General features: G+C 43.3%; 1 protein-coding gene across 7 annotated transcripts in view; it reads right to left on the reverse strand.

Moving 5' to 3' along the window:
- The window catches only part of PEX5L (peroxisomal biogenesis factor 5 like), a 247,406-nt gene that overhangs the window by 17,672 nt on the left and 214,560 nt on the right, over positions 1-15,174 (reverse strand). For all 7 annotated transcript variants that reach the window (XM_036851576.1, XM_036851572.1, XM_036851573.1 and 4 more), the window contains one exon: positions 687-803. In XM_036851576.1, the coding sequence (XP_036707471.1) occupies positions 687-803 (117 nt within the window). The remainder of the gene's footprint in view (positions 1-686; positions 804-15,174) is intronic.

A 15,174-nucleotide genomic window follows, 5' to 3' on the forward strand; every position in this document is an offset into this window, starting at 1 on the left:
ATATATTTATGTTTCCCCTGTGAAAGAAAATTCAATCTTTCCATCTCTTTCTTTCAAGTCATTTAAACTTATTTCTCAAGTGTTTTCTTTTTTCCAAGTGCTTTTAAAAGCATAAATCCTAGAGCAACTGGGACTTCATGGGTAATTTGACTGGCTGTTGACTGTACTCACATATTTGCTGGGGCTCTTCTCAGGGGAATATCTCTGAGGAATCCCCTTGGGACCTGACCTGGTTGTGTGAAGTGTATCTTTTCCACTGAGTTCTTTGCTAGCTGCATAAAGAGCACCTGTGAAATACAGCCCTAAGCCCCCCTTTTCACCCCCCTGCCCACTGATATCACTTCTGTCAGCTTATTGACGTGGCTCAGGCATTGTGGGACTAGCCCAGTTCTTGTTCTAACCCGCCCTAAGTGTTAGTTCAGTAACCGGCCAAGCTCTGGTTGGCTGCCAAACTGTCTTAACATTGATAAAAAATAAGGGTATTCCATTCCAGCTTTGCTGCCTTCACGCATTGGAAGATTACGCTGTTTTCATGTGCCAGAATTTCTTATAGGTCGGATTGACATGAAATTGTCTGTTTAATTCTTGGATTTTTTTTCACAAAATAGTTATCAACTAATTTATAAAAATATGATCCACAGAGGTTGAGAAAACTGGTCAGCATATGTAAGAAGAGAAATGATCACCTTCTCGCTAGCTGAGATTGTAACCTGGTTCTGGGCTTCTTGGTTCTCCGATATCCAGTTCCTCCGGGCCATTTCTTCCCATTCTGCTTGCATCTTATCCCAAAACTCTGTATCTGACTAGGAGACAGGAAAAATGAAGAGAGATAGATTTAAGAACATGCTATATAATTTGGTTTATTTCCAGAGAGACAGTTTTCCTCATAGATAAAAATGAGTTCTGAGGAGGAATAAAGTGTTCAAACTGGCCACATCCAATGATACTCATGGTTGAAGAGCTTCTGGAGGGCATTCAGTGCTCAAAGTGTCAAACTAGATTAGTTCTGACTTTCTCCAGGAGGAAAATAGTTACCATCTGAGGAACCAGGATCACATAAACCAAATTCAGCTATAAATCCATTCCTTGAACAGTTTCAAGTGTGGGTACCAGGCACACATTTTAGGAAGGGCAGTCTCTCCTAGAGTTGCTCCTAGGCTATGAGGAATTAGAGCAACTGCTTTGGGACTGGCTGGGCAGTGACTTGGGGAGGCAGCTGGCCATGGACAAGGGAAAGCAACACTGGCTGATCCTACTTTGTGCCAAGCACTGTGCTAGGAGAAAACTGAGTCTAGAGGGTTATGGTCATAAAGCTGGGATTGCACAGGATCTGAACCACAGTCTGCATTCTAAGCTCATGCTCATCACCTTATGGCAAACGTGGCTTCCTGGTGCTAAAGAATGAAGGAGACCAGCTTTGGGTGTGAACTCGACTGAGTCCTCTTCAAGGTATGTATGTATTACGTATGTATTTATTTTTGGCTGCGTTGGGTCTTGGCTGCTGTGAGTCGACTTTCTCTAGTTGCAGCGAGCAGGGGCTACTCTTCGTTGTGGTGCGCAGGCTTCTCATTGCAGTGGCTTCTCTTGTTGCGGATCATGGGCTCTAGGCACACGGGCTTCAGTAGTTGTGGCATGTGGGCTCAGTAGTTGTGGCTCGTGGGCTTAGTTGCTCCGCGGCATGTGGGATCTTCCCGGACCAGGGCTTGAACCCACGTCCCCTGCATTGGCAGGCGGTTGGTTTCCCAACCACTGCGACACCAGTGAAGCCCTTCAAGGTCTTTTCTATGGCAGGATGATTTTTTGAAAAATACTGCTTTGTGTTTTCCTCTTTATGACTTTCAAGTCTTCCAAAAGGGAAACCAGGCCATTAGCTCTCCTTTACTTCAGGGGAGGTGTGTGTTCCTGGACTGGGGCAGAATTTTTCTTCAAGATCTGTCCCTGGTTGGCTTCTACTTTACTAAGCCTGAAGAGAGTACCTGAGGTGTCCTGGGGGCGGGGGAGGAAAAAGAGGCAAGTATCATAAAGAACTTAAGAGAGGAGGGGGAATTTGCAGGGGCAGGAAAAGAGAAGGAGGGTGGTGGGTTCTGAGAGGAGTGGGAGATGATGCTTAGGTTTTAGGTATTTCCCTGGCAAGTTGGCCCGACCTCCGAGAGGATGACAGAGGGTGTGCTAGGAACTCTGATCCTCATGTGGCAGAGAAATAGAGAGAAACTGGATTTCGAGGAACCACTTGGGGCTTGGTTGGCTGTTAGCAGTCAGCATGACAGAAAAGAGGATGGAGGCTCTGTCCTTGTTTTCTGGCACCACATGAGACTTCCATATTTGGTGCCTGAGACTAAGTTACCTGCCGGTTTGGTAAAAGAGATGCTTGGAAACCACTTTATTTTCTTTAAAGGAAACAAAGAAATGGGTATTCCTTGAACACCTGAGTCTGGGACTGAGATCCAATTTCTCTGCAAATCTCAATTTCTGTGATTCTAAATTCTGTGACTTGTTGACATCCAATCAAAGGTTGTTCTTTACTTTTTAATCCTCCCAGTCTCACCCTCTACTCCACCCTCATGCCTGGGTGGTGGTTGTTCTGTGGTGGGACCTCTTCTTCAAAGTTGCTCTGAATGATCATTATAAGCTTATTTCTTCTGAATACGCACATGCAGGGGAAAAGGGCCAGCCCAATGTGATTAATCCCAGGCTACCAAGTAATAAATAGTACTTTTTGTTCTCCTTCTTTATTATGTCCAGAATACTCATTCCTACCCCAGATATAGGTCCTGTGCCTTCAGTAGAGGCCTTCCCTCAACAAAGGCCCAGGACAGCAGGCATCTTGATAATCTGTGTCTGATATGCTAGAAGCCCATGGAATGGACACCACTTATCCAGGTTAAGGTTAGGAATAAAATTCAAAATTTCTTTTTCAAAGAGTCTTTCTAGTAGAACACCAAATTGTGCCAACAGAATGATCTCAGATATACAACAGCTAGATAAAACACTAGAAGGAAATATCCTACCATGTTAGGGGTAATCTGTCTTTGAATGAAGGGATGACGGGTGATGTTTTTCCCACTTTTTTTCGCTCTTCTGTACTTCCTGAATTTTCTATAAGTATTTTTTTTATAATTTAAGAAAGGTTAAAAAATAATAAAAAGAAAAATTATCTTTCCTTTTTAAAATACCAGGAAACCTGCACATTTAGATACTGAGGAGACGCTTTCTTGAATAGCTTTTTAAAGATGCAGGTTGAGCTTGTCTGCATAGAAACAAAGAGAAATCTATCAAGTGAATTTTATAATGTTTACTGACTTTCTGAAGCCCCCTGATGGGTGATGTGAAATACCAACGACTTCAAGTACTTTCTAAGGTAGTTAAGTTCCCTTAGTGAGATTCCTTGGAATCTAAAGCGATTACAAGTCTTTTGAATGAAAGAAAGAGGAAGATTTTGTAATGTGTACATCTCCATTACAAAAGTCACCTTTCCTGCAGTTTCAAATTAGAGCAGTAGAAGAACGAATAAGACTGCTGTGGAAAGAGAACCTCAGTTGAGGTGGAGCTGTCAGGCCCTAATTTCATGAGATACACCAGGACTGACTGTTACCACTTAGAATAAGTTCTGCTGACTAATTAAAGTGCACCTGCACAGTTTCATTTAATTACAGAAGACTACTTTTAGCACAATCAATTTTCATCTGGTCTCAGAATCCAGACTTCATTCACATAAGTGCAATTAACACTGCTTCTTTTCTATTCCTAATCAATTTCAGAGAAACCTGAAACATATTTGAATTTTAAACATTTTAGACGTGACCGAGGAGATTTTACATATTGATGATTTTCTTAGCTGTTCTGGGATGCTGGTGGATTGTTTTTTACACTCTCTAGGTAATAAATTATCTGCTTACACCAGAAACGAGCTATTGTTTGCAATCCATTTTCATTTTTAAAATAGCTTTCTGATTATAACAATGGTAGATATTCATGAAAAACTTGGTCTGTGCAGTATGGTGGTTAAGAACAGACACTTTCTCCTCATATGACCCTGGGAACAAATTCTGGCTCCATCACTGGCCTTCTGCAAGTCCCTTAATATCTCCAGGTCTCATTTTCCTTATCCTTGAAATGAAGATAGACTAGTGGTCTTGGTTAGTCATTATTAGGACTAAAAGAGAAAGTGTGTCTGTGGCATAAAGCACATGGTGAATGCTCAATAAAAGTAGGTGTGCCTACTAGTGCTTTTGTACCATTGAGAAAAATATAAAGAATGAAACAAAAATCACCCGTAACCTCAAAGCTCAAATACACATCTGTGAGTATTTTGGTGTTTTAATTTTCTGTATATATCAGTACATACACTCTTCTAGATACCTTTCCCCTCTTCAGTTAAATTTTTCCTTTCTGCCTAATTATTCAAAAATAAGAGCAAGGTTAAGAAGATTACTGCAAAAATGGACTGTTATGTGGTAATTCAAATGGAATTTATGAAGAGTTTATTACAACATGGAATAGACCTTGATTTATAATGTTCCTTGATATGTAGTATGATCACAATGATAGAAAACAAGTAATGTGTGAGGGAAAAAAGACTACAGAGAAATGCACCCACGGTACTGAGTTCATGGGTTGGGATTACGAGGAATTTGCCCCAACACCTTCCCTTGAACCTTTCAGCATTTCCCAAATCTTCTATTGCTAGCATGTATTATTTCAGTGAAAAAGTAAGATTTGCTTAAAATAAGCTTACATCTTTTCAGTTTCAATTCCTCCATGACATTTTCTCCAAAGACCCCACACTACAGCAATCTCTTACCTCTCTGAATTCCAATACCGATATTCTCGATCAGTGGTTTGGAAGAAAAAGAGGTATGTGCTAGCAGCTGCCATTATCCCTGTGAACTTGAGCAAGTCATTTAAACCCGTCTGTACATTATTTTTTTATCATTTGTAAAGTGAGAAGACTGAGCTCATTCGATAATAGCTCAGGCTTTTTTGTCTGTGAAGATTAACTCAGAAGATCAGAGTAAGGGGGAAGGGACATCATGGTCCAGGATCCCTTCTTTTTTTGGAAGGGGGCTTCTAACCTGTTCACTGATCTCCAAAAATTATATACCTTAAAACATTTCTCTAAAAGTATGGTTGACATTTTCCTTTCACTTTTTGATTGTAAAATTAGTATATAAAAATTTCTGTAAGAACCATGACAAAATTAAATACTAATTAAAATATAAAGAATAAGAAAACAAGCAATTTAATTTAGAACCAGGGAATTTTAAGGGATAGCAGCATATTATCAGCTCCCATTCACCAGTCTATTTTGGTTATCTTGAGTTTAAATAGAGTTCCTTTCAATTTTGTGGGTCAAACATAAGTTGCTTAGAAACATCCTGGGGTTGTGTTGTGAAGGAACTGATCTATGTGAGATTACATGTCAATTCTGCTTGTGCGGAGTCTGACTTTCCTTTTGCCTCTTTAGATATCCATTGATTAACTGTCACTGGATTAAAACTTAAAAAAAAAGAGAAAAAACCCACCAAACAACCAACCAACCCATTCTGCATATGCAAAAGAAAAGAAAGTATCCCTTGCAAGGTGAGGAATGAAAATCACTATGCAAGTTTGGATAAAGTACTTGCCACAATAAACAATTTTCGTTGAAGTGAAATTATGTGCAGATGAGTTAGGGACCTCATTGCCCTGGATCTAGTAGCCCAGGCTGGTGAAGAGTGGCTGAAATGTCCCCACTCACATCACTTGTTGACTGACAGCTCAGTGTTAGTTGAGGATTCCATGTGGCTGCCCAAAGAACATATTCGACCTGAGGCTGCAATCAAAGATGTGCAGCACCCTGATCAAGGATGGAATTTGTTTCCAAACTTAATAAATTAAAAAAAAATTGAAGTACAGTTGATTTACAATGTTGTGTTAGTTTCTGGTGTACAGCAAAGTGATTCAGTTAGACATACATATATAGCTATTTTTTTTTCAGATTCTTTTCCCTTATAGGTTATTACAAAATATTGAGTATAGTTCCCTGTGCTATATAGTAGGTCTTTGTTGGTTATCTATTTTATATATGGTACTGTGTATATGTTAATCCCAAATTCCTAATTTATCCCTCCCTCCCTCTTTCCCCTTTGGTAACCATAAGTTTATTTTCTATCTCTGTGGGTCTGTTTCTGTTTTGTATACAACTTCATTTGTATCATTTTTTTTAAAGATTCTGCATATAAGTGATATCATATGATATTTGTTTTTGTCTGGCTTACTTCACTTAGTATGATAATCTCTAGGTCCAAGGGATAGGATAGAATTTTGATTGGTCAGAATTAGTTTGAGTTCTGGGTGCAGCCCTGGGTGTCTCACGTAGTGAGAGTCATTGACAAACTGGAGTCTCTTCAGGCACGAGTGGATGGGCAGGAGTAAGCCTGTTTATGAAGCAATTCACCTGGTAAAGCAAGGCTCAGAGGGGTGCTGAGCACAGAGCAAGTCGTTTAGCCTTGTTTTTGCAGACAGCAGAATTAGGATGAATAAATGGCAGTTCCAGGGGGACAGATTTCTTTTTTTATAAATTTATTTATTATTTTATTTATTTATTTTTGGCTGCGTTGGGTCTTCATTGTTACGTGCAGGCTTTCTCTAGTTGCAGTGAGTGGGGGCTACTCTTCGTTGCGGTGTGCGGGCTTCTCATTGTGGTGGCTTCTCTTGCTGTGGAGCAGGGCTCTAGGTGCGTGGGCTTCAGTAGTTGTGGCACGTGGGCTCAGTAGTTGTGGCTCGTGGGATCTAGAGCGCAGGCTCAGTAGTTGTGGTGCATGGGCTTAGTTGCTCTGCAGCATGTGGGATCTTCCTGGACCAGGGCTTGAACCCATGTCCCCTGCATTGGCAGGCAGATTCTTAACCACTGCGCCACCAGGGAAGCCTGGACAGATTTTTATCAAACACAACGTGAAGCTGCCTGAAAATGGAATGCGCTTCTTCTTCCTCAGAGGGATGGGCTCCCCAGAATTAGAAATCTTCAGAGACACAATGCCCAGTGTGAGGAGTGCTCTACAGACATTCACAGGTCAGTTTGACCTAATGAATTCTATGGTCTCTTACAAGCCTGAGTGTCTTTGTTTGCAGTGTTATTAATGAGTTGATTTACTGAATCAAACAGGAAGGTTCAAAATTAATAAAATCTTTATGAGATAAGAAATTGATCTGTCATGCATGTACCTTTCTCAAGCTAAACAGTATAGGGGAGGAAATAGACAGGCTTTGGCATCAGGTAGAACAGGCTGCAGTCCTGGCTGTGCTCCTTGTCATGTGACTTTTGGCAATTTACTTTACTTCTCTACCTCAGTTTCCTGGTCTGTAAAATGTAAAAAGTCTCTTAGAGCAGTTGTGTGGATTAGGTGAGGCAATGTATGTAAAGTGCTTAGAATTTGTAACATATAAGAGCTAAGGAATTGGCAATTAATGTTATTTTACATTTGTAAATGAAAAAGAATATTTCCTAGGATTGAGAGAGGATGCAGTCCCACAAACTGTAAACTGTGTGGTTCTGAAGTGTTGAAAAACAAAAATATTGGTACTAGCACTCAACAGAGATTTTCCAGTTGCCTCCAGGTTAGATACGCTTCCCTGTATAATGGAGTTGGCCATCACTGCCAATGTTGGCAGGCACCTGGGTAAACAGCCTGAGGCTCTCACCAAACAACATGCCAGCTTGTTAGCTGCAGAAATGTGGGGAGGAAGAGTTGAAATGATGGGAAGGAGAGGAACGGGCACAGGAGGCTGGAGATAATGCAATACAAAGCTTGAGCAGACTAACCAAGAGCCATTTCTAACAGAGACTCTAAGGGAGTTTCCTGTTCTTTGCTTTCTATTCTTCTTCACCTGGCAAGTGGCAAGGAGGAATGGAGTATTAAAGAACAATGAACAAAGCCTGTTGTCCATATGGGCAGGGGTCATTTTTGAAAGGGCTTTTAGGGTATTCATTAGCAAATGAACGCCTTTGCAGAACCAGAATTTTACACGATCCTATCTCTGTTTGTAGCTCCAGGGGTATTTGCATTCATAACAAAGAACTGCCCTTAAGGTGCCCTGAAATGAGGTTTGGAGACTAAGCCTGGTGTTTGCTGTTGCTTTGGGAGTAAGGTTTTGTGAGGCCAGTTTCTCAGAGGCTACTTATTTCCTGTAGGTCTCCTGGCTGCTCTCTGGGCTGCTAAGGGCAGGAGACTACAGGGCTGCTTTACCACAGGCTTGGGGAGATGGGGAGGGCCCTTGGGTTTGAGCCTTGTCTCATGTTCCATGCAACAAGTCATGTGAGGAGGGAAGGGGCAGGTGGATAGTTATAGTGTGAGCCCTGGCTGTTAGCTTTTCTTCCTGTAAAGCAAGCGCCTGACTTCAGCTTTGATTGCCGAGGTATCCACTTCAAAGAGGCACCCGCTCCAAAGATGGCATCCTCTTCAAAGTTGGCTATCTCGAATAAACACATTGCTAGCTACAAGATTAGATAAAGGGCCAAGCTGTGCCCCCCCACCCCCCTCTCTTACGTCCCAGGCTCCTTTGTTTTAGAGTTCTTTGACAACTGACCATTTGGGAGGATTGTTTTTTTTCTCTTCTGGAGCTTTAAATTCCCACTCTTATGCTTTAAATTCACCAATAAAGAGTGGGCCCTTGAAACCCTAGGCCCCCACTCTCAAACCCAATAAAAGGAGAATCCTAGACCCATGCTTGCGTTCTTTCTCTCTACCTGTGACTTTGCTGTGTGGTCCCAGGTGTGCCATGTAATTTCTAGGACCTGTAAGTAATAAACGTTTATTTTTCTTTAAAAGTTTCCTGATAGTTATTGCTGAGGGCATCTTGCAATCATAGTAAGAAACACAAGGGCCAGCCCAACCACAACACTGGTTAGGCTGAGACAGGCACAGAATAACAGTGAACGGCAAGCAATGTGACTCCGTTCCAAAGGGGTTTCTTCTCCTTTAGCCATGTCTCCAAGTGGGGAAAGTCACTGGGAAACTCCCTACCAGCCTTATAAAATAAGGCATTAGAAATATTTGCTAAACCCAAACTATATGTTTGTGCTTGCATCATAGCAATATTAAACGAAACAAAACACCTAGATGTGGATGCTACTCTCAAGAAGCTCACCGTCCAATGATAAAATAAAAATAGAGGTAACTGCATTCAAGGGAAGGTGAACAAATATTGCAAAAAGAAATAAACTTACTTGCTCAAAATCACCCTATTATTGGTAAATAAAAGATCTGGAATTCAAGATATTTATTCTTTCCTTTTAGGGCAGATTGCATCTTCCAAAAGTGGCTACAGTGGTATTTCTGGTCCCCCAGCCTCTTCAGAACTTTGCCACACTCCATTAAGTGGTGGAGTCTGTGGCCCTGTCTTTGAACACTTGCCCTGACAAACAGAATGCAATGGAAGTGAACTGGTGGGACTTTTAAGGCTACATCCTAAAAGGTGATGCAGTTTCTGCCTGCCTCTCTTTTATTCTCTAGCCACTCACCCTTGGAATCTAGCTGCCATGTTGGAAGGAAGCCCAGGCCTCAAAGAAAGGCCACCTGTGGGTGTTTTAGCCATCTACCACACTAAGATTTCAGGTGATTACCAGCGTAAGCCTTCTGATATGTGACTGGGAGTGCCTTTGGATGATTCCAACCCCTCGCCATTGCTACCAGCCTTCAAGCCACATAGTGGAACCAAGATGAGCCATCCTCTCTGAGCCCTACCCAAATTGCAGATTTTTGAGCAAAATAAATATTGTTGTTTTAAGTCACAAGTGCTGGAGTAATTTACCACACATCCAGAGTAACTGGAGCATACTTTAGGTCAAAGGACTGCAGCAGGGAAGGAGGACTAGGTGTAGGAAGGGACCTTATGATGGGGCTTCCTCGAAGGGTTGGGCAGGCTAATGATGTGTGGTAGCATTTCCTCAAAAAGTGTTTTAGGGACAAAGAGCTGTGTGGTCAAATGAGCTTGAGAAACTTTAGGTTAAACCAGAGGCTGCAAATTGGTGGCCTATAGGCCAGGTCTAGCCAAGAGTCATGTTTTCTCCCCCTCATCCTAGATGTGGAATTTCACATCAAAACTTGGATTACAGGAGAGTGGCCAAGATGGCAGAGTAGAAAGACCCTGAGCTCACCTCCTCTCACAAGCACACCAAAATCACAACTATCGGCAGAACAACCATTGATGAAAAAAACTGGAACTCACTAGAAAAGACCTTCTACAACTAAAGACATAAAGAAGGAACCACAGCAAGACAAGTAGGAGGGGGGGGACACTCAATGTAGTCAAATCCCATACCTCCTGGGTGGGCAACCCACAAACTGGAGAAAAATTATGTTGCAGAGATTCTTCCACAGGAGTGAGAGTTTGAGGCCCATGTCAGGCTCCCCAGCCTGAGGGTCCAGTACCAGGAAGACAAGCCCTCAGAGCATTAGGCTTTGAAGGCCAGCGGGGCTTAATTGTAGGAGCCCTTTAGGACTGGAGGAAATAGAGACTTTACTTTTGAAGGGCACACACAAAATCTCATGTGCACCAGGACCCAGGGCAAGCTCAGTAATTTGATAGGCGCCTGGGCCAGACCTACCTGCTGGTCTTGGAGGGTTTCCTGGAGAGAGGTGGGGGGTGACTGTGGCTCACCATGGGGACATAAACACTAGTGGCGTATTGGGGAACATTCAAATGCATGAACACTGCTGCTGGCAACTGCCATCTTGGCTCCTTAGCACCAAGACCTGGCCCCACCCAATAGCCTACAGGCACCAGTGCTGGGGTGCCTCAGGACAAACAACTAACTGGATGGGAACAGAGCCCCACCCGTCAGCAGACAGGCTGCCTAAAGACTTCCTGAGTCCATAGCCACCCCAGACACAGCCTTGCCCACCAGAGGGCCAAAACCTAGCTGCACCCACCAGTGGTCAGGCACTGGCCCTTCCCACCAAGAAGCCTGCACAAGCCTCTAGACCAGCCTAGAGCATAGAGCTTGGGTGACGAGAGGGGAGTGCACTGCTGGGATGCATAGAACGTCTCCCACAGAAGGCCACTTCTCCAAGGTCGAGAAATGTAACTAACCTACCATATACATAAAAATACAAATAGCAACTTAGACAAAATGAGGTGGTAGAGGAATACGTTCCAGACAAAGGAACAAGATAAAACCCCAGAAGGAGAACTAAGTGAAATGGAGATAGGCGATCTACCTGAGAAAGAGTTCAGAGTAATGATTGTAAAGATAAAGAATTCAGGAGGAGAATGGCTGCACAGACTGAGAAGCTAGAAGTTTTTAACAAAGAGTTAGAAAATATAAAGAATAAGCAAACAGAGATGAAGAATACAATAACTGAAATGAAAAATACACTAGAAGGAATCAATTGTAGACTAAATGATACAGAAGAACGGATCAGTGAGCTGGAAGACAGAGTAGTGGAAATCACTGCTGCTGAAGAGAAAAAAGAATGAAAAGAAATGAGGACAGTTTAAGAGACCTCTAGTACAACATCAAGCACACTAATATTCACATTATAGGGGTCCCAGAAGGAGAGGAGAGAGAAAAAGGGCCTGAGAAAATATTTGAAGATATAATAGCTGAAAACTTCCCTAACGTGGGAAAGGAAACAGTCATCCAAGTCCAGGAAGCTCAGAGAGTCCCATACAGGATTAACTCAAAGAGGGACACACCAAGACACACTGTAATCAAAATTACAAAAATTAAAGATAAAGAGAGAATATTAGGGGGAGGAGAGAAGATGGCGGAAGAGTAAGACACCAAGATCACCTTCCTTCCCACAGATACAGTAGAAATACATCTACACGTGGAACTGCTCCTACAGAACACCCACTGAACGCTGGCAGAAAACGTCAGACCTCCAAAAAGGCAAGAAACTCCCCCCGTACTTGGGTAGGGCAAAAGAAAAAAGAAATAACAGAGACAAAAGAATAGGGATGGGACCTGCACCAGTGTGAGGGAGCCGTGAAGGAGGAAAGATTTCCACGCACTAGGAGCCCCTTCATGGGCAGAGACTGCGGGTGGCAGAGGGGGGAAGCTTCGGAGCCATGGAGGAGAGCGCAGCCACAGGGGTGCGGAGGGCAAAGCGGAGAGATTCCCGCACAAAGGTTCGGTGCCGAGCAGCACTCACCAGCCCAAGAGGCTTGTCTGATCCCCTGCCGGGGCGGGCGGGGCTGGGAGCTGAGGCTCGGGCTTCGGTGGGATTGCAGGGAGAGGACTGGGGTTGGTGGCGTGAACACAGCCTGAAGGGGTTGGCGCACCACAGCTAGCCGGGAGGGAGACCGGGAAAATGTCTGCAGCAGCCAAAGAGGCAAGAGACTTTTTCTTGCCTCTCTGTTTCGCGGTGTGCAAGGAGAGGGGATTCAGAGCGCCACCTAAACGAACTCCAGAGACGGGCGCGAGCCGCGGCTATCAGCGTGGACCCCAGAGGCGGGCGTGAGACGCTAAGGCTGCTGCTGCCGCCACCAAGAAGCCTGTGTGCGAGCACAGGTCACTCTCCACACCGCCCCTCCCGGGAGCCGGTGCAGCCCGCCACTGCCAGGGTCCCGTGATCCGGGGACAACTTTCCCGGGAGAACGCACTGCGCGCCTCAGGCTGGTGCAATGTCACGCCGGCCTCTGCCGACGCAGGCTCGCCCCGCCTCCTCCGTACCGCTCCCTCCCCGCGGGCTGAGTGAGCCAGAGCCCCCGAAGCAGCTGCTCCTTTAACCCCGTCCTGTCTGGGCAGGGAACAGACGCCCTCAGGCGACCTACACACAGAGGCGGGTCCAAATCCAAAGCTGATCCCCAGGAGCTGTGCGAACAGAGAAGAGAAGGGGAAATCTCTCCCAGCAGCCTCAGAAGCAGCGGATTAAAACTCCACAAACAACTTGATGTGCCTGCATCTGTTGAATACCTGAATAGACAACGAATCATCCCAAATTCAGGAGGTGGACTTTGGGAGCAGGATATATTAATTTTTCCCCTTTTCCTTTTTTTGTGAGTGTATATGCATATGCTTCTGGGTGAGATTTTGCCTGTATAGCTTTGCTTTATAATAGCTTTATTTTACTTCACTATATTATAGCCTCTTTCTTTCTTTCTTTCTTTCTATTTTTTCGCCCTTTTACTCTGAGCCGTGTGGATGAAAGGCTCTTGGTGCTCCAGCCAGGCATCAGGGCCGTGCCTCTGAGGTGGGAGAGCCAACTTCAGGACACTGGTCCACAAGAGACCTCCCAGATCCACGTAATACCAAATGGCAAAAATCTCTCAGAGATCTCCATCTCAACATCAAGACCCAGCTTCACTCAACGACCAGCAAGCTACAGTGCTGGACACCCTATGCCAAACAACTAGCAAGACAGGAACACAGCCCCATCCATTAGCAGAGAGGCTGCCTAAAATCATAATAAGGCCACAGACACCCCAAAACACACCACCAGACGTGGACGTGCCCACCAGAAAGACAAGATCCAGCCTCATCCACCAGAACTCAGGCACTAGTTCCCTCCACCAGGAAGCCTACACAACCCACTGAACCAACCTTAGCCACTGGGGACAGATACCAAAAACAACGGGAACTACGAACCTGCAGCCTGTGAAAAGGAGACCCCAAACACAGTAAGATAAGCAAAATGAGACGACAGAAAAACACACAGCAGATGAAGGAGCAGGGTCAAAACACACCAGACCTAACAAATGAAGAGGAAATAGGTAGTCTAGCTGAAAAAGAATTCAGAATAATGATAGTAAGGATGATCCAAAATCTTGGAAATAGAATGGACAAAATGCAAGAAACATTTAACAAGGACGTAGAAGAACTAAAGAGGAACCAAGCAACGATGAAAAACACAATAAATGAAATTAAAAATACTCTAGATGGGATCAATAGCAGAATAACTGAGGCAGAAGAAAGGATAAGTGACCTGGAAGATAAAATGGTGGAAATAACTACTGCAGAGCAGGATAAAGAAAAAAGAATGAAAAGAACTGAGGACAGTCTCAGAGACCTCTGGGACAACATTAAACGCACCAACATTCGAATTATAGGGGTCCCAGAAGAAGAAGAGAAAAAGAAAGGGACTGAGAAAATATTTGAAGAGATTATAGTTGAAAACTTCCCTAATATGGGAAAGGAAATAGTTAATCAAGTCCTGGAAGCACAGAGAGTCCCATACAGGATAAACCCAAGGAGAAACACGCCAAGACACATATTAATCAAACTGTCAAAAATTAAATATAAAGAAAACATATTAAAAGCAGCAAGGGAAAAACAACAAGTAACACATAAGGGAATCCCCATAAGGTTAATATCTGATCTTTCAGCAGAAACTCTGCAAGCCAGAAGGGAGTGGCAGGATATACTTAAAGTGATGAAGGAGAAAAACCTACAACCAAGATTACTCTACCCAGCAAGGATCTCATTCAGATGTGATGGAGAAATTAAAACCTTTACAGACAAGCAAAAGCTGAGAGAGTTCAGTACCACCAAACCAGCTTTACAACAAATGCTAAAGGAACTTCTCTAGGCAAGAAACACAAGAGAAGGAAAACACCTACAATAACAAACCCAAAACATTTAAGAAAATGGGAATAGGAACATACATATTGATAATTACCTTGAATGTAAATGGATTAAATGCTCCCACCAAAAGACACAGGCTGGCTGAATGGATACAAAAACAAGACCCATATATATGCTGTCTACAAGAGACCCACTTCAGACCTAGAGACACATACAGACTGAAAGTGAGGGGATGGAAAAAGATATTCCATGCAAATGGAAATCAAAAGAAAGCTGGAGTAGCAATTCTCATATCAGACAAAATAGACTTTAAAATAAAGAATATTACAAGAGACAAAGAAGGACACTATATAATGATTAAGGGATCAATCCAAGAGGAAGGTATAACAATTGTAAATATTTATGCACCCAACATAGGAGCACCTCAATACATAAGGCAAATACTAACAGCCATAAAAGGGGAAATCGACAGCAACACAATCATAGTAGGGGACTTTAACACCCCACTTTCACCAATAGACAGATCATCCAAAATGAAAATAAATAAGGAAACACAAGCTTTAAATGATACATTAAACAAGATGGACTTAACTGATATTTATAGGACATTCCACCCAAAAACAACAGAATACACATTTTTCTCAAGTGCTCATGGAACATTCTCCAGG

The sequence above is a fragment of the Balaenoptera musculus genome, chromosome 4 (genome assembly GCF_009873245.2).
Source record: "Balaenoptera musculus isolate JJ_BM4_2016_0621 chromosome 4, mBalMus1.pri.v3, whole genome shotgun sequence".
Classification (NCBI taxonomy): domain Eukaryota; kingdom Metazoa; phylum Chordata; class Mammalia; order Artiodactyla; family Balaenopteridae; genus Balaenoptera; species Balaenoptera musculus.